Raw genomic sequence first — 27,672 nt, 5'->3', positions numbered from 1 at the left:
TATTCCTGTTCCTGAAGATTAGATGGGTTTTCAAGATGACAGCACTGTGTGTTAGCTTCCTGTTATGAATACATACTTGGCATGATTTCGAGTAGTTAAGGAAGTGTAAATTCAAAACCCAAAACAGAGGAGCACATTAACAATACCTGCTCCTTGCACCAGCAGCCTTAAATCCGAGCTCATTGCCTTCTGCCCCTGCAGTCCTACCTGCCCAGCCCCCACCTGCTGCTGCTGTCTCTAACAAGCGAGCTGAGCAGTTATTGGGCCAAAACAAACTTCCACACGCAGAGCAAGAAGGGACTGCAGGGCTGTTAGAAACAGCCGCACTAAAGGCCCATCACAGCGCACCTTTGTGTAAACAGCAGGGCTGTTAGCACTGCCTGCTGCCCTCGGGTGTGGACCGGAATCCTAAACGTGCCCTAGCAAGACCTGAAAAAAAAAAAAAAAAAAATTGATATGAAGTTGTTTTTAAATGGGCAAGTTACGTTCCACTATGCAGAGCTATATACAGCTTTTTGTTTGTTTTACTCCGAGGCATTTTTCCAGAATAAAAACGAAAAACAACTCCGCAGAATCTTTATGAAGTGTATCTCTTAAGGCAGAATTAAGCCTTTTAGAAAGGGAGAATCAATTTTATTAAGAATTAACAGGAAAAGATGTTTCTAATACACAGATTTAAAACCTTTCATGCTGGTAAAACAACCTCAGCGTACAAAATATTTGCCACAGAATCCTAGCTTTCACCACGCTGGCGTGTTCTGGAATCATTTTCTCTGCTGCTCACATGAGTTTCCCACTGCCCCAGAGGCTGATGCTCAGGGAAGGGCTCCCCTGATGCTCTCTTGTGCCTCCCAGCATTGAACACCAAGTGCAGAGGGAGCTGGATGGGCACAGGTTTGTATTCACCTCACACTGCATTGACCCGCACCTACTTCACCACTGCTGGGAAAGAGCGTCATCAATGCAAAAGCTCTGTTAATCCACCACATTTTTCCACTGTTATCTCTGAGAGCATCTGACAAGACTGCCGAGTTCAATCCATTTAACACAGGCACTTACACAGCCTGACAGAGGTCAGCACCACTGCTGCATAACAGGTCCAGGAGGAGAGCCGTGCTGGGGCAGAGCTGACAGCACAGACATTCCCTGTGAAGGCTCCAGTTAGCACAAGCACCCCTGTGCAGCAGTAGTAGTTGAGAACACTTAGTGACAGGGCTGAAATACATTCAGATCCTGAAATGAGGTAGTTCTCAGTATACCCCCTTCTCCTTGCTATCGTTGTTCTTTTAAATAAGGACAGGTTGTTTTGTTTGGGTGTTTGCTTTGTGTTGGGGAACAGACAACAGCTTCTTAGTTTATCTCATTAAACCTTAGGGCCCATAGTTCCATTTGCCATATTTTGATTTGAATGAATTCTATTCTAGCAGTCATTCATTAGCCTCAGTTTCCAATGCCATATTTGCAATTTGGAAGTTCTGAAAGTAAGCCTACAACCCAGCCAAGAGAAATTCAAAGCACGTTGCCAGTATTTTTCCCCACCAGTAAAAGTTTTCAGCGTGAAGAGATGCTTGCTATTTTATTCAAATACATACATTTCTAATCCTCACAGTGATGATTATCCCTCCCCCCAGTTGCAAAAGGCACTTCTTCCTATGGAGCAGTTAGTATTGCACCAAAAAAGCACATTGCTGGATTTGATTCACTGCCGTTAGAACGCAATACACCAGCTGCACTGACTGTCCCTGTGTTGTCTTCGTGTCTTTTCCAAATGGTAAGTATGCCTCCTACAAGGTTATGGAAGCAGTAACTGCTTCAGATTTCTTTTAGAGCTATCCAGGAGCCTATGAAGTCCTCATTTATCAGATCTGAGCGTGGAGATTCAAACAATACATAAATACATTTAGTTATTAAAGAACTTTTCCAAAGGATCTACTAAATAAAGTTAACATTTTAAAACACTGTCAGCATGTTTCTGCTCAGGTTTGTGCTTATGTAACTCCAGGCTACTCCCACTGAAAGCAGTACCTCTAAGAAGCTTGGTCACGATGAAAGTCCAGGCCAGGCTCCCCAAGCATAGGCACACACAGCTTCAAGCAGTGCTGGTGAGTGCTGGAATTTTCCTGTCCAACAGGAACTTTAAGCACAAGATTCTCCATTCTCAGCAGCAGGTAACACTGCATGCCTCTTCCCTGAATGCAGTGCAGCCATGTGGTCACTGTGGGTCCGGCGAGGCATCAGCTGCACAGCGAAACCCCAGATTTGAAGCTGAGCTGTCAGGGGTGTTTTGGCTGCGGGCTGCACAGCGATACCTGTAGCAGTAAGACTAGAGAGAAAGAGGGACAAAGATCACTTCAGAGCCTGTCTCATCTTGAGTTACTTCAGGCAAAAGCTTGTTAAGAGTGGTAGAGCAAACCATTTCAAATGCAGCTGGGAGGACCAATGAACCAATGCAGGTCAATGTCACTGTGCTAGAAAGAAGGTAAATATCAGCATAACTAGAGCAATTGCAACAGACACAGGAACTACTTTGATGTTATCAGACACTTGGCCATTCAGAGGGCACTAATAACACATCCTGCTCCAACCAAAGCAGAAGTGACCGCCATCAATGCCTTCATCTCTATCAAGATACTGATGGCCAATAGTGACCAGGTGCTGACAGCTGTCAAAAAGCATTTTGCTGAATGAAATGTTAAAAAAAAAAAAAAAAAAAAAAGCTTTTCCCCAGTATGGTCAGGATTTAAAGGATATTTGTAATTGAAATATAATCTGGACCAGTGGCTATGAAAATATTTGTTTAAAATGATGCCACTGCTAAAGTGATTCAACTGCACTGCATTGCAGAGATCCCAACAAACAAGGCAAGGCCAGAAGTCTTTATAGTGAGATGCACACGCTGGACTGGGAGGTGCTTTGTACACTGCCTGGCTGGGCAGATTTGGTCATGTCTCAGTGCACATTCATCTCATTATGCTCCTTAGGGGGAAAAAAGAAATGCTATTCAGTGTAATTTATTGTTAATTAGCTGACGTTAATCGTGGTGATTTCCAAACACCACAAAACCAACCAGGTTCAGCACATAGCTACGTTAGGTTAGGCTGCCCAGAAGCAGTTAGCATTGCAGCGAGGAAGAACAGTTGTGCTGTTACCAGGAAGGGCTGCAGTGGCTGTACAGCTGTGGCACATGCCAGCACAACACCCAAGCCGTGCCCCACTTCAACACACGCGGCTCAGGGATTTTTTTCTCAGCCCTGCCCTCTGCTCAAGCCTCCAACAAGCAGTGCCACCTCCCTCGGGCTGGGTCAGCTGCACACGGTCAGGCTCTGAACCACATTTCTGGAGCAACTGAGTTATAAAGCAAAGCGCTGGGGAGGGAAGGAAGGGCTGGCAGTTGGTTGTTGGGTTTTTCCCTCCTTTCAATCCAAATCTTTTCAGGAATTTGGGCTCAGCTACTCAGCCACTGCCTCTGTACAGTTCTGAGGGCAGCCACAAGATGCCAGCGGGCAGACAGCACTGCTCCATGCAGCCCTGCAGAGGCAGCAGGACCACCACGCTCCTCTCTGCCAGCACCAAGTTCTCTCCATCTAAGGAGATGCTCAAAGCCCCATTCTTTGCAAGCTCTGATGCTGACACCAAGCAGAGAGCAGCTGTTGGCCTAAGCAGGAAGGGAGCGTGCTGCTCTGACCTCGTGCTGCTCTGACCTCGTGCTGCTCAGGTCCAGCCCTCGATTTCAACAGCAAACTGTTTGGATTTGGAAGCTGGAAAGTGCATGCTGGATTCTTTGTCAGCTTTAAGAGGTACAACAGCAAGTCTAAGTAGATTTTCAGGTAACCAATAAAAAGTCCTTGTACTAATAGCACTTGGACTTTTGTCTTGATACTCAGCCTAGTTTTATCACCTACAAAATACACCAGGACAGACCAGAATCTTCACAAGCCTTTAAAATGGGTCACATTATTCATCACCAAAGACGAACCTATTTGAGCGTTAATTTAATCAAAACCACTAATTAACTTCTGACATTGATTTCACCTAAGAAGGAAATCAGTGTAGAAAATGGGATCTCACTGTATAAATATTTAATTTAATTATGAGGATGGTTTCCCAGCTGCAGACTTTGAAAGGGAAGAAGGAACAGAACAGCTTTAGTGACAATGAGAAATACCCGAGTGCTTTCTGCAGTGCAACGTGAACAGTTTAATACATGATTTAAGAAAGAAAGAATAATGAAAAAGATAAAGGAAGAAGCTTTGTAGACTCCATCCTGTATTTCCCACTCACAGTTAAGCCCAAATAACACGAATGGTGATTGCTCTGTGGCTGTACCCAGATTTCCAGGAAGAATTTCAAATCAGCCACCAAGCCAAAACAGTCATCATCTCCCAGCCATCCCTCTCCAAACACTCTGTATTGTTCGTGGGTCAAGAATCATTCTTGAAGAGTATTTAACTGTCATTACTGTGATGTAGTTCCAGAGGAAAGATCACTGCGCACAGATATCCATCCTGAAAAGTGGTATTTTTAATCTGACAAACTAACATGAATTCCTGCTGATTTCCTACAGAAGATGATTTTCCTACAGCAAATAAGTATTTTAATTAGGATGTAATAATATTTCTTACTAACTCCAGTACTGAACTCTTCAGCACTCTCCCCAGCATCAGAAAATGTTTATGACAACACTTGGGGTAAGAACACAGCTTGGCAATCACATCAGTAATTTATCCTTTGGAAGCTCTTGGCTTCTCTGTACTTCTTCACTTCTTAAGAAGACATTTACACAGGGCTGTGTGCCAACCCAACTCCTTTCCAAGCTGACCAATCTGACAACAGCAATTCAACAACTCTCAACTGGAAAATAAGCTCAGGGCTAGGAGTCCTCCAAGATCAAAAACCACCTTCTAGGAAGGAGTGAAGTGAGACTGAACAGAGAGACCCCTACAGCTTATGCAGAGCCCATGGTAGATGAGAAGCACTGGCAGCTGCCACATTCCTGTCCCACCAAAGACATCATGTGTGAGCTCAGACCCAGCTGCACACGCTTCAGACTTAGAAATCTGCACTGAGTTAAAATTTGCACCAAACGTTTGTGGTACTTTCCAGGTCAGGTCGGCCCCGGTGATGTGAGAAAAAGGTTTTGAGTTTCAGATGATGAAAGGTCACCTGTCTTTCACACCGAGTTTCATATTGAGCTCCACATTATATAAAGATACACTTATCTAGAGCTGGAATCTCTTGAACAAGCAGTACCTTGGTCGAGTTGCTTTCAGTTTCCCATGCAACTGAAAATTCTGCAAGTCAGAACTAGAGGAGCTTCGGTTTTTCTGGCCAACACTATCTATGCTTACTTCCTCCTTGCCACACAGACATCTGTGTCTCCTTCCAGAGGGAAACAAGTACTATCCAGTAGAACAAAAAGGAATATCCATATGGGTTTATACAGGATGTTTTCAATTTTCTGGTGAGGTCAAGTACCAGCTGCCCAGTACCTTCAGGTTAGAGTTATATCATCATAAATAAAGAGAATGCAAGTAGAAAGTGGAAACTGCTAACGACCCCCTGGCTGAACAATTAATGGTGGTGTCAGCTGTTTCACAGTACCTTGTGGCACATGTATGATCCACCCTTCTTCACTCGGTCCGTCCCCGACGAGGGCCCTTTCTGCAGATGAGAGGACACTGTCAGCACTCACAGGAACAGCAATTGCCAATCATAGGGTTAGGGGAAGAAGCTGTGAGAGCAGGGAGATGGAGAACAGCATCCAAAGGCGCTGAGTAAACAAACCTTCAGCTGTGCCCGAACCAAAAAGCTTTAAAGCAGTTAAGATTGTGTAGTTTTTGACTTTTCCCAGGATCACGTATTTCCACATACCAGCCTGCTATAGTGAAAGATGAGATTCTCATCAGCCCCTCGGCTCCATGTCACCACCACAGGGTGTCAGATGAACACATCCATGGGCCGCAGAGATGGGGGGCTGTAATCCCCAACATTCGGTGCTTACTGCCTCCCAGTCCAAAGTGCAGACTGAAGCACAAGCTAGTGACTGTGCTGCAAGACATTCTGTAACAGCTCCCGCTGCTGCGTGCTGGATCTCTCATTATGCAGCTTTGTGACAGCTAAAAAGGTCTGCAGAAAGCACTGTGCTTACGAGCTACAATTCTGTAATTGCATGTCCATTTGCAGTGTAATGTAGGTGATTTACTTTAACTGCTTATGAAATTGGCTCTAGAATTGCTTTAACAAAGTTATTTCACCATTCTTCTTCAACTCCAACTCCAAATAATGGCCCGCTAGTTCAAGGAGACACTGGGCTCCCATGATAACACTTCTGCTAGCTTTGTTGCATATTTATTGAGCATGAGAGCAATTCTCCCCTGTGGCTCCTTTTAGCTGAGTGAAGTAGTTACTACTGCACTCATCTACTGCTTAACAGTAGAGACTCCTGCCATACTGCATGTTCCTACTGTTGATATCAAGCATTCCTATAAGCTTTTTAGTGTCCATGGGCATTGTGAATCTACTTTCAGGATGAAGCCACAAGAATATGTCCTATAAAAGCAACAAGATCAAGAAAAGCTATTTTATTAGAGAAGTGGCAAGGCAAACCTAAAAGATAACACAGCTACTGAGCAGCCTCTCAGTTAATTTGCATGACGTTTTATTTCTGTCTACATTACGTTGGCGTGCAACCAAAACATTTCCTTATCACCTCCAAGCCTCAAAGAGCCATCCACTCAAGGCATAAACTGACATGGCTTTCACTGGATCATGCCTGTAAATCTACAGAAAATCTTATCAGAAAAAAAGGAGGGATACAGGAAGAAAAAAGCCTGTATCTTCTGCTAAGGCCATTACATACAACCAACAAATGCAGGTTGCAAGAAAGTCATTAGCTTAGTTTTTGGCAGTTAGAAGAAAAAAATTCATTGCCACAGAGCATGGAGATGATAGAAGACAGACCACAGAAAGGTACCATAATAAGTTAAAAACAAACTACTGATGAAAAATAAAACCTGCCCGTTGTTGTTCTTCTCATGCCCAACTGACAGCCCATGCATCCAGGACATATCAGGAGGGAGCTGTGCTTGCTGCACAAAGGACAAAGCCTTGACCAACAAAATGCAGCTACTGCAGCAAATTTTCCCTTCATGCTGAAGCCTTACCCTGAAACATCTCTCACTTACTGCAAAAGCTTACAGGAAATCGGACAGAAGGAGAACTGGCCCACTCCCACATTTACCATCCTACAAGTATCCAAGGAAAAGCACATCCACACACTGTGTCTGCTGGCTTCCAAGCCTGGCTGCTCCCCTAGGGCAGGTTTCCTCTTTTTCAACATCTCTGGAAGCTGCTTTCCCAAAAAGTGCATATGGGTGCAGTGTACCCCACTCTCTGGTAAGTCGCTACTGAGCACAATCAACTCAGGCAACCTGTTAATCTCATTCCAGGGAAGCCAGGGTACACCCAGCCGTAAGAAAACTGACCTAAAAAAGCCACGAGAACAAGCCAGAACACAATGGAGCTGTTCAAAAGGATTTCCCATTACAAAATGAAACTCAAATCCAGAGCTTCAGTCTTTGCTGTGAGCTCTAGAGTGATTCTTGCACTAAGAGAGGTGTGCTACTTGAGGGTCGGGGGGGCGGCTGTCCAAACCTGCAGCTCTAACTGCTGCAGCACGTTGGGATGGGGCAGCGTACTGAAGAAGCATGAGAACTAAAGAAAACGGCCTAACTTCTTTCTATTAGTTCCAAATAACTTCGATACTCGATTTTTGCCTGGCAGAAGATACTTGATAACCATGAAGTTAAGTTGAACTCCCCTCCCCCAGCCTCTGAAGAAGATCACAACACTGATACGCTTTACCACCACACAAACCTCACACGGGGATCTCCAGTAATCTATGTGAAACAGCATCCCCTGGGTAGATAATTCTCTCACATCACTGAAGGTGAAGAGCTCATCACGACACTGAGGAAGTTCTCTGAAAAGCAGCCAGTGGTTGTGTTCTCCTCCAGTGTGCAGCTCAGCTCCTCTACAAAGGCTCTGTGCATCACCTAGCTCCCTATCAGGGCCATAGGGGCTGATCTGGAAACAGCACATTAGATGTACCAGATGTGTCAAGAAACTTTCACTAAGCTCTGACCCTCGTGAATCCATCTATCTTTCAGGCAAAAAGAACATACTCCATATATGGGTTATGTTGAGCTGTGCTCTGGAGAGGCTTAGGAGGTTGGCACTGATAGTTACAGTGCTAATGATTTCTAATGTCTCAGAAGATACTGCAGCCTGGCTATTCTGGGACATGTCTTCACGTTATGAGATTCAGTTTCCTTTTCCATTTCATCAGAACTCTTCAGAACTCACACTGGAGGGCCCTACCTCAGACACAATATCCTGACAAACTGTTTACAACTGAAAAAACTAAAATCATAATTATTAACACCCAATAATTAAATCCTTTCCAAAGCATCTGGGAAAAGTTTGTGTTGAATTTAAAAATCCAGGCCAACTCACATCCTCTTAAGTTTAATAGAGAGCAAAATTCTCAAGTCAGATATAACACTTGTTTCCCACCATCACCTGAGTTTAATGCAGAAGTACTACTGCACCAGCATTATAAATACAGCAGGAAGAAACGAGTGGCCAAAACTGAAGTGGCTGTTAAAGTGAGCAACAGATGAACAAGAACAGGGATAACTGCAATATGCTGCAAACTACCAGACCTGTGTTCTTTCCCAGGAGCACAGATGCTGTTTTTGTCTCTGAAAGAGCAGGGGTGGGTGCAGGGTCCTTCCTGCTCTGCTGAGGTAGCACATGCCCATCATTGTGCTGTGGTGCCAGGCACTGAGAGGAGAAAAGCAGAAGCTTTCCTGGCTCAGGCCATGGTTACCACAGTCTGGAACAAAAAGCTCAGTGCTGCTTACTTGCTTCCTCCTACCCTGACTTACCAGGCTGCACTGAATCAATACTCATCTACTCTGACAAGAAAGTTCACTAACTTTGTTCTTCACTTTCATCCAGATCTACATTCTGCTAACTATTCAAGGCTTCATCTTCATCTTGTTTCTTTGGTTGCTTTCAGCTATTGCTAAGCTATTGAAGACTGCCTGTGAACAGAAGTTACAAAATAGCCCACCCAGTTTTTAAAAATCAAGCAAGGAAAAAAGCTACGGACAAAGCAGTTCAGTCACCTGGAGAGATGTATGTAAATTCACCATCTGATCCATAGTTACACCTACCAAATAAAACTTGTGGTGTCTTCCTGGAATACAAGTAACCTGGAATCAGCCAATATGCTTGGTACATTAAGAGGTCTCCATCAGTGCACTGAAACTGCTAGAACAGACCTCGTGCAATTAGGCCCAAGGAGGTACCTCATGCTGGTGACACCATCCTGATGAAACAGCAGAATGTCAGCCTCTGCAAGCACTGACCAGCAAAGTTTAACAAGTTCCTCAAGCTGCTTCCAGCTGCTGACTTCCCACAGAGGTCTGTGATTATGCTCAGCACACCAGACAAAGACAATATGTACAAGACCACAGCGTGGGGATACTCAAATCCTGCAGGAAACAGATAGCTCCTGCCCAGAGAGGCTTAACTGGTTTTCTCATTACAGATAACCATATCTGAACAAAACAAGTTCTGTGAGAGTGGAGCAGTTCACTTCTCAGATTTAGTCATCCTAGATAAATGAGAGGATATGTAACATTAGAGCTTGAATCTGCTGAGAGATATGGTGCAAGAAAACCAAAACACAAAGCTCACCCTGCTGGGCCTCTTCCACTGGCTGCTGTAAAGATAACCAAAGATTAACCCCTTCAAAGCCCAGAAAGCTACTTCTCTCCATAAACATCAGCTTTATTACATGCTCAGCTTAAGTGAGCTAGTAAAATCCATTAAAATAATCCAGGATGGTTTGTTTTCTACCTAGAAAAAAAATAAATAGTGCAGCTTGTAGCAAAACATCCCCCTCCCATTTATTCCATTGCATTAGCAAATTCTTTACTTGTTTCACCTGATGTCAGTTTGGAAGCATTTAACTCCTAACCAATGGCAGAGGCCAAGAAAAGAAAATGAAATTGCACTACTGCACTGCTATTTCAGTGCTGGTGACTTGTGGTGTGACACACAAAGAGGAGCAAAGAACAGTAGGTTTCTGATCAGCAACCAAACCCAAGTAGTAAGAGGGAGCTGTGCCTTTATGTGTGCCATTAATATACTCACAGGGTCATGAGCTTCATCTGCTGAATGATGAACAGCCCACCAGTCAGATGTCCACTCCCAGGCATTTCCTACAATGTTGTACAAGCCATATCCATTGGGAGGAAACGCAGTGACCTATACAAGACAAATAACTGCCAGTTCTTTAAACCACCCCACATGAAATAAGGTATTTAAAACCTGAAGACCGTTTTGCTGAAGGTAAGTTGATTTCTGCCAAGAGCTCTGCCTTCGTGTCTCACAGACAGACAAACCAGCAGTGCAGAACTGTGACACATTGGCTTACTCCACTCCAGTAAAACAGAACAAAAGAATGAACAGCTATGATCCTCGATGTTCTCAGCACTGGGTCCATTATGGCACCTGGCCTATTCTCATCAATTTTGCTGACTGATCCTCTCAAGAGGAGCACTGTCTGACAAACAAACACAGGACAGCACACAGCATCAGCACTCGTTCTTACAACTTCTAGATTCCCCTTCCGCACCTAAGAAAACAAGAATGGCTGTCAGCTCATCCAAGCACAGATTTCTTAACTGATTAAACTTTTAAACTGCCACTTAATTCACATTCCTATCTTGAAAAAAAACCCACCCCATTGTTTGCCATAGTGGACAGGCTCCAAAAAGGGAAGCTGCATTTCTTTTACTGTACAATTTTTGTAGCTTGGGAGCACCTAATCAACAGTGAGAGCTAAAAAATGGCAATGCCAAAACTAGAGGCAAGAGGGAGTTTCAGCATCTGACTCAAAAGTGCTTGGAAATGGGGAAAAGGGGTCAGTTTGAGAAGGACTAAAAGTTAAAATGCAGGTAATCTTTTCAATTAAGCTTTTAAAACGTATCCATTGGTAATATTCAAGCCTGCAGTGAAATATACTGGAACTTGAAAATCAAAAGGTAAAAGTACAGAGATGGAAAACATCCACATTCATTATGTTGAACATGGACCTCGATGTTAGGAAGTTAATTTCCATATGGTGATTGACTTTGAGACACTCTTACCGGTGCAGTTCCTTTGTATCCATCTTCTGCAGTGTTGTTACTTGGGAAAACTCCCTGCCAGATGTTTGCATAATGCTGACCTTTCGGCTGAAGCTTGTTGCCCCATGGGAAAAGTCTATTAAAAGACAGAAAAACAGTTGTCAAACTCTTATTTTATTCTTTTTAATAAATGAAACACTTTATCCATCCTTTTACTGACCACCTTACTCTGGGGAAGCTGTTTGTATTTCAGTTCCATTTGTACTAATACTTTCTTTAAGCACGAAGGCTTTAAAGAATAACAAGGCTTCTACAAGGGCAATTTGTTACCAAATGAGGGAAAGGCAGCCCTTGCTAGCACTGCCATGTGCAGCATGCAGTTCAGGACACAGGATGGAGGGGACACAAAAACAAAAAAAGACAAAAAAAGACCTGTTGTTCACTTGGTCTCCCCCTTCTCCCATAGGCCATGGTCACCTAAAAGGTATATCCACTGATCCTAATGCTGTGAAGCAACACACGTAATTACTTCTCAAGCTCCTTTGTAACTCCTTCAGTCTTGGCACTAAGCCCTTTTTTGTTTTATCCTCCACCTCCTGCAATAGCAGCAGTCCTATACCTTGGCTTTGTATCACACCTCACCCTCCTGGGCTCTTTGCACTGACTTTCTGCTATACATCTTAGGTGACATAAAGCAATTCGTTCAGAGAAAGCCTGCGTTACGTTTACCATGGAGGCATACACTATGCAAGACAGGCATGGAGGGAAACAAAAAACCCTCTCAGCTTTTCCTTATCTAGTAACTATCAGTTTTAAACATGATAAGAGACATCTGTGGCAGGTACCTTTTCTCAAGGCCCCCTCGACAGCTGTACTCCCATTCAGCCTCTGTTGGTAATCGCTTCCCTGCCCACGTGCAAAATGCTACAGCGTCATTCCAGGACACGTGAAGAACTGGATGGTCCATCCTGGAGGGCAAAACAAACAGGAAAGGCCATCAGCAGAAGCAGGTAGTCTCACAGCAGTGCAGAAAAAGGACTTCACAAAATTCTGAAGAGGTGGCCACAAAACACTGTGAGAAAGTTTACGCCTTCAGTTAGAACCAGACAAGTTACCAGATCACTTTAACAGAAAATAAGCTATTTGAAGAAAAACAAGGAGCTATGGTAGGTGTTGGATGGGTAATGCAGCCACCAGACAGAACGATGAATGTGCTTTTATGTGTAGCTCCACAGCAGCACAAGTCTGGTACAGCTTGCACTCTCTCATATCAGGAACCTGCTGCACCAAAGAACCAGCAAGGAGCTGCTGATTTGCTGCCTTCTGGGGAAATGCTTAGAATCCCAAAGGAAGACACCAAAAGTAATTGAAGACTGCAGCAAGACCCATTTCTCAGCTGACTTCATAGTATCTTAACAAGTAACTAAGACTTGATAGGTAAATATGCATTGCAGTTTAATGGCAAATAGGATCACTGTTCAATCCCTTGCACACTCCTCTTTTTGCTGCAGGTTATTTGCTTTCAGCTGTGGGGTTTTTGATGCAGAGCAACGTGATCTTTTGCAGCACCCAATCCAGGAAGCAGTCACCTGCAGAAGTTTAACAAAAAAGTATTTTTCCGTGTTCTTTAGGCAATCCACAGTTTACAGAAAGGCTCCCATCTTCCCCTTGGTTTGTTTCCAGGACTGCACTTGGAACCCTACGCTCTCTTTCCAGAATGAATGCCCAATTATTCTTGTCACAAGGATCATTCCATCTGAGCCTCTGACAGACTGATAGGCTTCAAGAGCTGAGGATACTGATCCAGAGGAATTCCTATTCACTTCTCTGCCTTGTTTTAACAAGCCTGTTAAAATAGCCTGCACCTATGGAAGCAGAATACTGCTTTCATATGGAAGTTCATAGCAGTTGTACCAGCCTAAGTTTGCACTATACTTCTGCAAGGCAAGGTTTGCATGGCATTTTTCCAGCTGTTATGTGCTGACTGTGACCTCAATTTCTCAGTCTCCCCCTAACAATGCCTCCACATATTATCTCTATTTTTGCCTCAGATAATTCTTTCATTGCCCTTGGAGAAGAGACAATGGATTTGTTACTAAGCAGTTCAGCCATCAGATGATGTTACATTAACCTAACCCTGTCCTTAGGGGACTCAAAAACATGCCAACATCCACTAGATCTAGGCTAGAGAGCCTGGCTATTTCCAGCAGCAGTTGTGAAACTTTAACTAGTTAAGCAGTTAGTGTCATTTGCCTAGTGAGAGAAGTAATTTAAGAGGTCAAAAATGAGGCCACTGACACCTAAGTAAGCACCCAAGTCAGGTAAGATGTTTACAGGCATATTTACAGCAAGCAGTGCGTATCATAACAGAACAGCCCTTGCACCTTACCTGCTCAGGATGCTGGAGCCAGGACCCTCGGGTTGCCTCCAGTTGGCTCCCTTCACAGGCAACCACCAGGGAGCAGCTGCAACCTGAAAGGAGACAGAAATGGACAGGGAAGATGCCCTCAAATTCCCATCTAAAAGCTATTCTGAAAACACAAATCCAGTAACAAATGGCTGTAAAGCTTTAACTCAGTGCTCAAGGCTCTGCTTGTAGCTGGCTTATCTACTACATTCCACATCACCTCTGAGGAACCAAGACAATCTCTGGATTCACATTACAACATTGCTGGCCAGAAAATAACCAAAGGTATGGATCAGAACAGTGAAAAATATACCCAAAAAATTAGTAAGAGGCAGGCAAAACCTTGAGCATACTTCCCTGCAGTGCTGCCTCCTGGCTGTCTCTTTCCCTCCCAGATTTTCTCACCTGCACATCTGATTTAAGCCAGGGTTTATTCCTTGGGAAGGCACGGCCTTCAGCACACTTCCTGAGGCAGATCAGACTGTCCTCTCTGAGATTCTCATGCATAATTCTTCCGAAAGCACACGTCAAATGCACCTCGGGTGGCAGTGGTTGAAAAACCACCTAGAATATTCAAGTTTTCCTCGATCTTTTCACAGTGTTGTTCCCACAGTACATTCAGACCAATTAACCTCCTGGCTGATTCTGGTCTGACACATACTGCAGGGATAAGAAACAGCTTTAGCTTAAAGTGTTTTCATTTCAATTATTTTCTCCCCAGACTCCATGTTTTAGAATAATTAAAACAAAATCCTGATGACATCCTCTAACAAGGGTCAAAACACACATCTTACAACACTTCTGCTTCCCAGCTAATTTAACTGAATCTGAAGTACTTGCTGTCAGCTTCCAGAAGGTGGAGACGGGAGAGACACAGAAGTGAAGCTTTATGTATTGATTTAAAAGTTGGCTTAGTGAACAACATCAAGCTCACAAACTGAATGCTGTGTAACACTGCAAACATCCAGCACTTCTCTGACCAGAAGTCTCCAATTTGGTTTTGCAATACCAAGGAAGTATTCATGGAATACACTCATTTAAGGGCTTCTCCTACTAGGTTTACTTCCAAATTACCAAAGCAGTAAAATCTCTTAAAGATCTTGCTTTCTGATCTCCCTAGCATGAGGAGGAAACAAATCGATATCAGCCACGTAACTGTAGCTCAGAATGTAACAAAACCATTGACCCTCTCTACAATTAGAGGCCCTCATGCTTTTTTTGGGGGGAGGGGAAGGAAAGTATTGGATCTCTCACTAGAAGCTACAGCTTTGTTACGGAGCACTCAAACCCCAAACAGGACTTTCCTTCAGCTCAGCTCTCATAGCGCTATCTGAAGCCTCAGAATGGCCAAGCTGCTGATCAGATAGTACAGGTAACAGGCTGAACACCAGCCTGATTTATCCAATTCCCTGTTTTGAGCATTAGTCTACATTCGAGAGGACAGAAAGCTCAGGTCAGAATTTGCCAACTCTTACAGCAACAGCAAAGAGCCACAGTTCCATTTGCTGAAAGTTCTCCCTGAATACAAAATACCAGGAGTAGGATTTTAGCCTGACAGTCACTGAGTGCAATACAGCATTTTATCAATTAAACTGCTACTTTTCAGAAGAATCTCTGCAAATGACTGCAAAGACTTGCACTACAGAAGACTAATTTTGGAAAACATTTTCACTATGCAAAAGAAAAAGCAGATGCTTTCGATCAGAAGGGCTTATTTTAAACAAAAAATACAGTCTCTCTGCATGAGAGCACTACGTGTGCTTGTCTTCTGTTTCTGGCTGAACTGAACACCAAACGGCTGCCAATACCTTCAGAACACCCAGATCTTCAGAGGACGCTGACAACAGTGATGAACTACATGCAGCCTCCAATAATTAACTGGAAGCTAATTTAAGTCAGCCACTGGCAGCACTGAGCACGCACCAGGATGCTCTTCCCAAAAGTGAAAGTCACGTACCTGAAATTTACAGCCCTTTCAAAAAACTTCTCAGAAGTCCGCAAAGCTTTTAATTGCTCTAAATCTAATTAGTGGGAAAGCTAATTAGTAATATTACAACATCACATTTAACACAGCAAAGCTCTCCCTTACCACTAATGAGCTTAGCTCCTTTCGTAACGCTCCGCATTCTCATGCCTCGCTGCTAAGTGTGCTCTGTGGGCTGGCAGGAGACTCCTGAAAAAGCAGCAGCAAAGGCTGCTGGAGAGATCCTGAAGAGATACTGAATTAGAAGAGGCTACCAGATCTATACTGATTCCCTCCTTATAGCATAGCTATCACTTGCAACAGAACCAGCTAAATGAGGCTGCTCTAGTGTCGCACAGCAGCCCTGGTGCATAAGGAAGGTGCAGTTCTGGTAGCAAGGAGCATTTTGGAAGCAGAAAAGCTCAGTGCTCATTCTGGTCTGATCAAGAGGGAAACGTGGCATTGTCCAGCTCTGCTTCAGGATTAAACTTCAGGAGCTCAGTGTTCTGCTTATCACTGTTAGTACTGAAGAGAACACATGATAACGCCATGAAGATCAATAGGAACTGCAACCTATTTGAGTTTTCCACTCAAATGAAGCAATTTGCTGAGCTGAAACCTACACTCCCACTATCAGCTTGCATTAAATTTAAAAAGCTTTAAGTACTCAATTTTCTTATCAAGGTAGGCTGTGATATCCTCACTTTAACTGCTCCATTAACTGGTGACTTTCTGACAACTTCACAACTGTCTTGAAGAAAAATTCCAAAAATTACTGGATAGGGAAACATCAGCAAAGTCAGTTTCATCATCAGCGTTATGCCATGTTCCTGGCAGTGCAGAAACAGTAGGAACATATCCCCCATAAAACACAACCACAGCCAGCAGCCATGAAAACACCTGTATTGATCTTGGGGCTAACACAGCACTGGCCACTTTGGAAGCTTCCCCTCCCCTCAAGCCTCACTACAGCCCCAATTTTACTTTCTAATCACATTTATCACATCTTTAATTTGCAAAAGCATCCTCTTAGCTACAAAAGCAGCATGTGCATAGGCTGGAAGCAGGGAAGTTAGGAAGCATTATCTTTGAGAAATACCCAGTGGTGTGGAGATCTTCACTACTGTGAGGTAGTAGTAGTTTTTCAGTCAAGAATATCATTTTGAGTTGAAGATTTGCAGATACACAAATCTGTTAACTTTTCTTCCTCTATGCCATATCCTAAGCTTTGTGCAGCTGACTCATCAACTGAGGAAAGAGGCAGACAGAAGACAGAAAATTCAGTGTTCTTACTAGGGCAAGCAGTTTAAAAAATAAAAATTTAGAGCATACTGAGTAACAGATGAGCTACTGGCATTTTCCCTTCAGAAACTACAGAAATCTCTTTAGGTTAGGCCCGAGCCACAAGCCCCATTATACTTACTATCATTGGAGCCACAAGCCCCATTATATCTATTATCATTGGCGTATCTTCCTCATTCCCCTCAAACCCTTCCCCTGGCTAAGATTTGGGCACAGATGCCTCCCATCACCCCCAGGCTCATTATCACAGCACCTCCCTCCCCTGCAGCAGAGCCTCCTGCCATCTGCAGGTAGTGTTACCTGCACCTGCCTGCAAAGCGGGCCGTGGATCTGCTGAGCCCTGGGCTCAGCCCCAGCAGTGCCAGACCCCAGCAGGCAGCAGCTATTCTGGTCTGCCGTGTTAGCATGGCCCTGCTCGGGGCTGACAGCCACCCACCAACGCTTTGGCTGCTTGCTGCCACTTCACATCCTGCTCAGGATAAGAAGGAAACCAGTGGAAGGCACAGAGATTTGCAGTTGAGCTCAGAACACATCACACGATGAGGGGCAGTTTAAACAGGTGGAGCTGTGCTGTGGTTCCCACTCGATTCAAAAGCCATTTTCCAAACCCAAGGCAAAGCCCTTCGGCAGATGCACGCTGCCTGCTCACCTCAGCCAGCCTGCAGTGCTTCTTCTCCTTTTTATCAGCACACTGCAAACGGCACAATCATGACCTATTTCTATGCAGTACATCATCCCCATAGCAACAGGCTTGTGTTTAAATTGAAACAGCTGTAACTGAGTCAGGGAGACATCACAAATGTAAATAGTGAGAAAGTGAATAGGGGTTCAAGGCTCAGGACAAAGAAGAGATCTTTTCCAGCTTGTCACAGTAGCTGCAGCAGGGACTCTATGTATGCAGCTATCATTCATACCTGCACTTGAAAATGCTCTGCAACAGGACAAACCTTCTGTAATTATGTATATAAACTGAAGTGAAACTTGATTGTGAGATTCTCCACCACACTGGGAATTCAGTTCAATATAGTAGTTGGAAGCAAAAAGTTGAAGCATCCTCCCACCCCCATGATAACTCATCCTGGACATCAGCAGCACCTGTAATGTTACCACAGGTCTTACATTATTGATTATATCAGTTAAAATCTCAAGCTCCACCAAAAGCTGTAGTTAAAGAAGAATCTGTTCTCATCCTCCTAAGGTTTTTAGCCTCCCATATGAGCTCAGAAATGGAAGCACAAAGGCTAGATGTTCAATACTGAATATTGATATTGTTTGCATTATTGCTAAGAAGTTTTAAATTAAAGCACTGCAAAAATGAAGCGTGACAGTTTTATAGAATTAAATATGTTTTAAGTCAGTTAGTGAAAGGATTTCATATTTAACTGGAAAAGAGCACTCTACCTTTCTGAAGAGACACTTTCCTTCACATAAGAAAAGGTTATCTCATTCAAATAGTATAATACTTCAATGCCATTTCAATTCTCCAAGAAAAATAGCCAAAATTATTTGATACTAAAATCCAGTGAGATTGATTAAGTGCAAGTTTTGGAATCCAGAGAAGCTTCTTTTGAGGAGCTGATATTCCTGGTGAGTTCCATCTTTGGAAGCTCATTTTTCAGCCAACATCTAATTTTGCACTCCAGCTGGTCACTTTTTCCAAGTGAATATAAGCTTTAAGAAAGAGGCACGCACAGATGCACCTACAGCCTGAGGAACAAGCTTCACCCAGCTTTAAAGCTGGAGCTTATGCTGATAAAGATAGACCAATATTACTGGTTAATTTCCAGTGAGAACTGCGAGCTTCTTTCCTTAGTCTCAAGATCGAGTGAACAGTTTAAGAAAATCGAGACCAACAGTTCAACAGCTCCACCTCCTCAGCTCCTTGCAGGGATTTCTGAAGCAGTGAGGCCTGCAAGAAGGAAGCTCACCCACCTCTTCCTTTGATTTCAGTTTCCTCTGAAAGGTTTCTGAGAAAGCAAGAGCCAGCTGCAACAGAGGTGACTTAAAGTACCAATGGATGTGACTGCTTAAGCAGAATATATGTTGACATCTTAAGAGTGTCAGGAACTGATACAATAACCCGATCCCTTTTCCCCTATGCCACAGATAAGCAAGTCGTTATAAGCTGACAAGAGGTACACTTTCCCAAGTCCATAGTGAACGCTGGGAATGCTGTCCTACCTGCAAGCACGAGTATTTCAAATGAATCCTGAAATGCACAATGTTTTCCTCGTTATCTAGAGATAATGCTATAAATGAGTAAATTTGTACAGAAAGACTACTGCAGAGATTCCAAACAAAAAGGGATTAAAGGTGTCCAATAGTTCTAGACTGAGAGAACTCCGAGTTAATAGTGCTTGCTCAAGTCTGCCAGCAAACTGATTTCATTGCATTCTCAGGCCGTAAATTAAGTACTACCTGAAAATAAATTGAGAAGCAGATTTGAATGCACTCTGTCTCCTCACTGCAGAGTCCATCTGGCCTAAAGGCAAAAATTAATTCTATCTTCCACAAGCCAAGGATTAAAATGTTCCCACAACTCTCCAGTGAGCAAATTTGACATACTCTGTGCTTCAGACTTGGTAAGTGCTGTTCTGTTTACCTTTTTCATAGTAGCTGCACAGCAAGCAAAAACTCTTGCAATTATTTGCAAGAGCTCTTAAATCCCTTTACGGGCAAGTGCACCTCACTGCCTTCTCATCTGGCAGACACAGCCTTCATGATCTTCTCTCTAGGAAGCATTGAAATCCCACACAAATGAAATAATGGCACCGGCCACGGATTTTCCCTCTCCACTTTCTCCTCAATTCAGTCAGGGAGACAAGCGGTCAGGCAAGCAGTCTCATCACAATACATGAATAAACATCATCTCTAAGTTTTGAGGTCTTCTTTCCCCATCCACCTTCCCATCCTCCAAAAACAAGAAAGAAAAAGCACTGACTGCCCAGCTGTTGGCAATTCTAGCTTGTGCTCTCAGATATTTACACTGAAGACCAAGTATCCAGGAAAGGCCACAACTTAATACATGTAATAGATGAAGTAAATTAGCAGATGATTTTAATTCATGAAGCTATCAAAACAAGCAAGCCCATGCAAGTAGTTCTGTTTTCAAAGGTCTTCCCTCGCCCTGCAAAATCCTACAAGAGAAGAAGTCCATGCCAGTTTTGTCAGCATCACCTTCATCTGTGACCATGCTACATTTCTACTCTCTGCCACGTTACCGCAGCAAACTCAAGAGACCAAAACTAAAACCTGCATCTCCAGAAGCCTAGAACAATTCAGTTACTGGTTGCTACACCCCTTTTTACTGTTTCCTTCCACACAAGGGTTTGGTCCAACCTACATTCTTCAGCAGTGGATATCTAGGAGACTTCACCTTCAGGAAACGCACACCCAAAGCTCCAACAATTACTCTACGTGCTAAGCTGGCTTGCTCCTGATCAGCTTTCACAGCCCCACCTCTGTGCTAGTGTAGCTGTCTGCTTCTTTTCAGGGACTACAACAAAACCATTCAAATAAGACATGGAGAAGCCTCAGCGCCCAAATAGAGCAAAACCCCAGACAGATATCACCCCCACCTCCCTCCCCCCCTGCCCCCCCCCACTCCATTATAATCACAAGCTGTCAGACACAAACACATTTGGTTCAATACCTTCACTTCCACCTTTTCCCAATTTTTCCCCTGCGTTTGAAATACTACTCACAAAATGCACACCCCTATTGCTTTTCTTGTGTTCACATCTGCATTCAGCTGGAGAACAGCCTCAAACCACATCTAAGCCATGAAGGCAAAGCAGTAATAGAGTCATTTTTCCCATCAGTTTAGTGCAGTACAAATGACACTTGAAGAGTAGAAATAAGCCATAGATGTTCACGATGATGGTTATGGTTCAAGATACATACTACACTTTACAATACCAGCTGACTCAAGCACACTTGGACAAAGAAGCCTTAGTCTTCTCTAGTGCTGATCATGACAACTTATTGAAGCAGATCAAATTCATGCTGCTTATACCTTCTCTAATCACATTAACAGTTACACTGTGGTTGCCAAGTTTTAAAATATGTTCACTTTTTTTTTTTTTAATAGAGTTAGATTCCTTTCATCTTTTTCCCTCAGCTGGTATTAGCAGAACTGAGGCATTTCAGGGGCCATCTAGCAAATCAGAGGCTACCAGTGTTTCTGCTGGTGGTTCAGCAGATCTCTAGGAAGGATTTGCTTCTGCAGAGCCCTTAGAATCCCTCACAGTAGCTGGAAATCTGCATTTTAGTTTCTTGTCATTTGTCTATAGCAACGTGTTCCTTGAAAACAATGCATAGCAAACTGCCAGTGCACATCTTTTAGTTTCAGTAAGAGGGGATAAGCATTGCCTTCACACAACGTGTGTCTGAGAAGCAGTCTGAGCTGCATTCTGAAGTCACAGCCATGTGGATTATGCTTCTCTTCCCTGCAACAGAAAAAACACTCACCTGTTCTGGTCTACAAACTGCGTTGCCAAAGGCAAAAAGAAAAAAAGAAAACCACCAACCTCTGCACAGTACTCTCAACATCATAATCTCTCAAAGAAAACGCATCCAAGAGCAACAAAAAGACAGAGCTGTGACAGCTCTATACAACAAAGGACTAAGCTGCACGCTCAGACACTAAGTTCTCCTTTCAGCCCCACCACTGATCTGCCTTCTGACACCTCTCCCCTGCTCAAGAGCCTTCCCAAGAGTCAGATGGTATGCAGCTGGTAGGGGGACAAGCAAACGAGAGGAGGAAAAAAGGCATTTACTTTTTTACCTTCTCACAACATTACAGTTTTTTAGAGCAGAAGTTTGCCCACAGCAACAGCATGAAGTGCCAAACAAGGCAGGCAGTCACTGTTTCACCAAAATAATCAGTACAATCTTTCTCCATGTCTGTTTCAAAGACACTCTTTATGTCAGTAACTTGCTGAATGACCTAATAAGAAATACTGAAAAACACAGCAAAAAAAAAAACTCCTGAAAATTTTAATTTAAAGAAACACAAAAAATGCTCATTAAAAAAAAAAAAAAGCAGCCAAAAAGACCAGAGTGGGCTCTGTTCCAGTTCTGTGGCATAATGCTTGCTCTGTTAGCACTACAGGCAGTACTTTAGGATCTGGTTGACACACCCAGCAAGCGGCTCCCAACATTGTGTTTGTTTACACCAGCAGCCAGGACTGAACTTACACTGGAATTCTGTTTATTTCTTCCAACAGAATGCCTGGTTGGAGATTTCTGAATCGTGGAACTAAGGCAGGAAAAAGAATTCTTCCATACCAACAGCTGAATTTTCTCTTGTGGAGCTGCGATGATTGCAGCTGCATTTATTCACCATTCAGCACCAATGATGCTAGTATTTGGCTACTGCAACGTAACAGTCTCAGATCTCACAGGACACAAATGGTGACCTTCAATAAGATATATGTACTATCCTCATGCCCTTTCTTTCCTTGCAGTAGGAAAACAAATCCCACATTTTTGCCACAGTCATTTACAGCACAGACTCACAGAGGTCAGAAGTTTCAATTAGTCTCTAAGTAAAATTAAGCTCTACCAATATTCTCCCTCAACCAAGAGGTCAGTTTACATAGAACTATCAATGCTGATCACTCCCATTTGCAAGGAAAGTTCTATTATTTTGGTGAAAATGACTCAATACAAAAACCCTGGGTGCTCTCAGCTGTTTGACATAACAGGTACTAATTCCCTTCCTTTTTAGCTACCAGACTCATGTGGGTTTTTTTGCTTTTTTTTTTTTCCAATACTCAACTCCCCTAAAGGAAAAAACTGCGTCAGCTCCAGCTTTACAAGCAGTGCAGCCACTGTCTGAACAGAAACCACTGTCTTGCCTTAGAGGAAGAGAACTGGAAAGAAAAATAGCAAGGCAAGTGGGATTCTACAGATTTTTTTAAAACTCCTCCATACATCACCTTTTTGTATAGCAGTTTGGAAATATCATAATTTAAACATTGTTGCCATAATTGCCAACACATCTACCCCAGTGATTCCCAAGCAGGTTTTTCTTTGCCACGTTACTCACTGCCTGATGGATTTCAGCCTTGACTTCTTCACTCAGCATTCCCTCAAACACAAAGGAATCTCCGAACTTCTCTGCCTATGGAAAGAACAAGATTTGATCACATATCAAAGGAACATTATTTCCAAGATGCCAGTCGCATCTAGAGCTTTATTCTATCAAGAATAATGAAATTCAAACAGTAACTTTGAGTTGTTCAAAGAATCTGTTTTGGAATGGAAAAGGCAGCATTTTTATCACAGGATGTCATTGTTCTTAACAGCCACTGGACAGATGGCTGCTCAAAGAGCTTCTGCAAATTTTTTATTTTATTTTATTACTTCTGTTAATTAAAAATGCAGTTCCAATAGCCCCAATTGCTTTAACATGTTACAATGAATAATCTAACATTCAAGGACATATTGCTGTTTGCAATGAACAATTCCTCTTCAAACTCGAAATCATTACACAACCTTCGTTCATAATTGAGCCAAAAACTAAGAAGAGCTGCTTTTATCTAGAGCACTATTTCTATCTAAAAGGATTCTGTCTTCCTGATGAGAACCAGCTTAACAAAAGAACTCAGTAAAATGTCTCCTTTGAGACCTGATCATTACCCATGCCTTTATTTGCCTAAACGTTTGACAGGGTTTTCTGAAAGTTGTGTAGGAACAATTAGCTGTCAGGAAAGATCAGTGCCTCATGCACTCCTTTCTCCCAAGTACTTTAGCATATTCTTTCTTACCCCATTGTTCCCAGTACCCTGCACAAAAGCCATTATGATACCTGCTATTACATCTTCTTTAGGCAGAAGAACCTCCTACCACTCAGCTTGTTATCAAGTAGCTGCAATGAACTAGCCTGCAGATTCCTCAACAATCACATCATTTTTCAAATCTCTCCACCCCTGCTCCTTTTAAATAAGGGGGGGAAAAAAAAAGTCTAACAATGTTATTGTACTGGTACAAAGATGTTCTAGGACCCAAAGGTTTTAAAAAAAGGGAAGTAATCCTCCTGTACTTGGGACTGGTGAGGCCCCACCTCAAGTACTGTGTTCAGTTTTGAGCACTTCAATACAAAAAGGACAGTGAGGTGCTGGAGCAGGTCCATAGAAGGGCAACAAGGCTGTGAAGGGCCTGGAGAATATGCCTTATGAGGAGTGACTGAGGGAACTGGGGCTGTTTAGCATGGGGAAGAGAAGGCTGAGGGGAGACCTTATTGCTCTCATCCGATACTGTAAGGTGCTTACAGCAAGAGTGGGGTTGGTCTCTTCTCACTGGTGACGAGGGAAATGGCCTTGATCTTGAAGGTCTTTTCCAACCTGAGCAATTCTATGATTCTACTCTTCTAAAAAGTCTGCATAGGCATCTTCAGCCATCCGTTAGTTTCACCCAGGCTGCCTCAGTTACACTGGAAAAAAACTTTTTGTTTCAGACACTAAAAGACACTAAAAGTGGCAGTAGCATCTATCTTTGTGTCCTCATAGACTCCCAGGCAACATGGCAAGACGATTCCATCTCTCTGCTACCTACATCCAAAATATTCTAGCATGCAAATCCCAATCAAATACTGCATTGTGATGTCCTTCAAAAAAAGAAGAGGTTAAGCTTTTAATGTGGTTTTTCTCAACATAGACAACAATGAGAAGGGGCTACACAATTCCACCTTACCTCAGTGAGGTACCCAGTAGAATTCACAAATCTCTCAAATTCCTGATTGCTGACCTCATATCGATCCATATAGAAGCTGTTAACATGGACTCTTCTTGCAGGCCACTCTCCATCTTGCTGTATTTCAGGCTCATCAGTGCCCATAGTGAACACTCCTCCTGGAATAGCAACCATCTACAAGAGGAAACAGTTAACATCAACAAGTCATGAAAATGTAAGACTGAGAAGCCTCTTATTGGCTTTACCCCCCCTCTATCTCATCTTTGGAGGTTCCTGTGCTCAGAGCAGCACCTGACAGATGAAAACAGCACAAGAAAATGACAGCCTTGACATTTCATTCACCATCTGCTTGAAGGGAACAGTAAGACAACTTAAACTGAAAGCAAAAATCCCATTGTAGCTCTTTCTGCATTTAATCTGGGCAGTGCAGAATTTTCACCCAGGATAAATGAGCAAAAACATACTTTCTTACTGTATTAAAAGCCAAGAAGCAGTACAGAACACATATTTTTACTTATTCTTAGATAAGCAGTTTTACATTTTACTCAATTCCTAGGAAGACTGGAAAAAGAAACTCAAGATTACAGAACTGTCAAGCACTCTTCTGAGGACAAGCACAGCATGCCTGTTTGCACACCAACTTCTTATGGGCCTTCATTTCACAGGAGGCACTTGCAGCATTTGATCACTAGTCACACCGCTAGCAGGCAGGCAGCGCCTGCAGCAACGTGGGCAGAGTAGACACAGCTTCACATCAGTATATTCCACTCTGGATGACTGGCCTTCACAAGTAAAGAACAAAAGCAAACGAGGAGCAAAAGAACATTTTTACTGCTTCAATAAAATGTCTTTCAGCCATTTTCCAGGGAAACAAAGTTTCCCTTCACTTTTCTCAGAAGCCAAAAGCCCCAGAGGTCTTGTCCCAATGCAGCACATGTTTCCCAAGACCCTCCTGAAGACCACAGGTGGATCAAACTATTTCTTGCCCAACAGCCATTCCCACAACACACAACAGCACCCCCAGTCCCACTCAGAAGCCTGTGTTAGAATGACAAGTGACAGCTACTGCTCTGCAATACCTCCCCAGGCAACGTTTGGAGGACTGATGTTACCAGGAGGCAGTTTGCCAAGACGTTGCCCAACTCATCAACACAGGAATGCATTAGGGAGGAATTGTCTGTCTGCTTTTTTTTTTTCCTCCAGCATTCCAAAGTTCTTCTTTCACTTAGATCTCACCCAGCAACACTTAAATTCATATAACTTGCAGCAGGGTTACGAGAAGCACTACAAATGCTTTTCCTTTGAATCAGCTACATTTAAAGTTAACTGTGTCCTCATTTACACTTCTCCACTACAAACGATCTGAGCACTTACAGATAGTCTGTAAAAGAATCCATAAAAGGGCTTCAGGATAAATCTGCTTACATTTTTCAGGCCTTTGGGAATGACAACATGGAAAGAGTTCACCACTTCCTTCTAACCTCATTCCAATGTACTGTAGCTAAAACAACTCCTTGAAGTAGTCTTCAAAGCAAGACTGAAACCTCAGCAGTGAATCACTGTCCGAAAGCACGTGAAACATTAACTCATTCTTTACAGTCTAGAATTCACTTCCCAAACCTGAAAAATCCTGACAGACTGCCCATCCAAGACTGACATCCATGAACATTGATTCCACAGGACTACCAGCCTCCAGCAAGGCACATTTCACAGCCCTACCTTCTGTTTGGAAACAGGACTTTCCCTAGTCAGCTTTATGATAACATCAGCACATTTGGTGTTAACACAGGCTGCAAGGCTCAGATGTCTGGCAGCATTCTTCAGCAAATAATGGTGGAATGTGGCATTACATGTTTCTACAGCAATATCGCATCCAGAAAGAACACCGTAACATTAATTAAGCCATTAACAAACATCCAACTTCGAAGTACAGGTGGCTAACGACAAGGAACTAGTCCTTAAGAAGCATCACAGCTGAACTACGGAAGCAGAAAACCAACAGCAGAGGCCGACAAACGTCATCCACTGTGCCGGGCAGTCAGAGACTGTTAGCCTTATGGCGAGGCCCACGGTGAAACGCCAAGATCTGTTCCCTTCAACACCCCGTTTCCCATAACCGACCACGTCTCACGCAGCAGGGCACTGGGCGTCAGCAGGCCGGATATTAGGAACAATTTATTCTCTAAAGAGCGGTGATGCCCTGCACGGACTGCCCGGGGAGCGGAGGGGTCACCATCCCCGGCAGCGTTCAGAACGGTAGAGATGAGGCAGTGCGGGACGCGGTTCCCGGGGCTCAGTGCGGGCGGGTCGGACAACAGACGCCCCGAGAACGCGGCTCCTCGCCTCCCGCCCTCCCCTCGGAGAGCCCAGATTCCCGCCCCAGCCGCCGCCCACCGCTCACCGGCCCGTGCCCAGAACTCCTGCCGCCATTGGCCGCCGCCGAATACCGCCGCGCCGCCGCCTCTCGCTCATCCCCACTACCGCGACTAGCGCCACAGCCGCAATTCCCGCCGGGAGCTGCCTCCTTCACGGCGCCGGCAGCCACCACCAGCCCCACTCCCAGCAGCAGGAACAAGCGGCGGAGTACTGCGGGCGCAGCCATATTGGCGAGAAGACCACGTGCCAGCCGCAGTCACGTGATCGCCCGCCTCTTAAAGGGGAAGCGGCGCCTACCTCCTACTGCCCCTCAGCGGGGTCCGTTATCTGGAGAGGAGCTGCTGCAGAGAAGCTGGAGGTGGAGGGCGCCAGCAGCACGGAGATGGCATTAATGGCAGAGACTTGGACGGGTTCGGGTCGAAGGCTCCAGTGTGCTGCATTTAGTCTGAATGAGTTCAACAGCAAAGTGGAATGTGAGAGTGCACAGAGCCTTCTGGTGAGTGCGCCTGCATCTCCCCGTTAACGGGAGGCGGTGCAACCGAGCATCGTCTGAGCATAAGGGCTGAGGAAAAAGTAAACAAATACTAAATTGCCGGGGACACGTGTTTGTGTCCCTGTCCTGGGACTCGGATGTTTCATGCTTAAAAATCGATTTTACCAAGTGTGGTACAAGAAGTCTTTGTGGCAAGAACACCACTGTGAACCGGACGGGGAAAGGGAGGAAC

The 27,672-nt window shown here is 43.8% G+C and overlaps 1 protein-coding gene across 1 annotated transcript; it reads right to left on the bottom strand.

Moving 5' to 3' along the window:
- Nucleotides 1–574: 574 nt before the first annotated feature.
- Nucleotides 575–27,184, bottom strand: SUMF1 (sulfatase modifying factor 1). The gene is made up of 9 exons (XM_042823565.1): nt 26,973–27,184; nt 24,572–24,745; nt 22,926–23,000; nt 13,591–13,673; nt 12,047–12,169; nt 11,223–11,337; nt 10,225–10,338; nt 5,602–5,661; nt 575–2,323 (listed from the first exon to the last, which is right to left on the bottom strand). The coding sequence occupies exons 1-9, from the start codon at nt 27,171–27,173 to the stop codon at nt 2,213–2,215; spliced, it is 1,056 nt and encodes a 351-aa protein (XP_042679499.1). The 5' UTR covers nt 27,174–27,184; the 3' UTR covers nt 575–2,212.
- Nucleotides 27,185–27,672: the final 488 nt, after the last annotated feature.

Source organism: Centrocercus urophasianus, unplaced genomic scaffold (assembly GCF_019232065.1).
Source record: "Centrocercus urophasianus isolate 14NV4802_14NV808 unplaced genomic scaffold, USGS_Curo_1.0 seq_22, whole genome shotgun sequence".
Classification (NCBI taxonomy): Eukaryota; Metazoa; Chordata; class Aves; order Galliformes; family Phasianidae; genus Centrocercus; species Centrocercus urophasianus.
This window is presented reverse-complemented; position numbering and strand designations above follow the sequence as displayed.

Bases quoted from the DNA above. Each gene is read 5' to 3' on its own strand.
- SUMF1 (XM_042823565.1), bottom strand. From the start codon at position 27,173: ATGGCTGCGCCCGCAGTACTCCGCCGCTTGTTCCTGCTGCTGGGAGTG. The intron at 13,674-22,925 runs GTGAGTAACGTG...GTCTCCTTTCAG, and splicing joins AGGCTGAAATCCATCAGGCA to GTTGCAGCTGCTCCCTGGTG. The intron at 11,338-12,046 runs GTACCTGCCACA...GTCTTTTAATAG, and splicing joins CGAGGGGGCCTTGAGAAAAG to ACTTTTCCCATGGGGCAACA.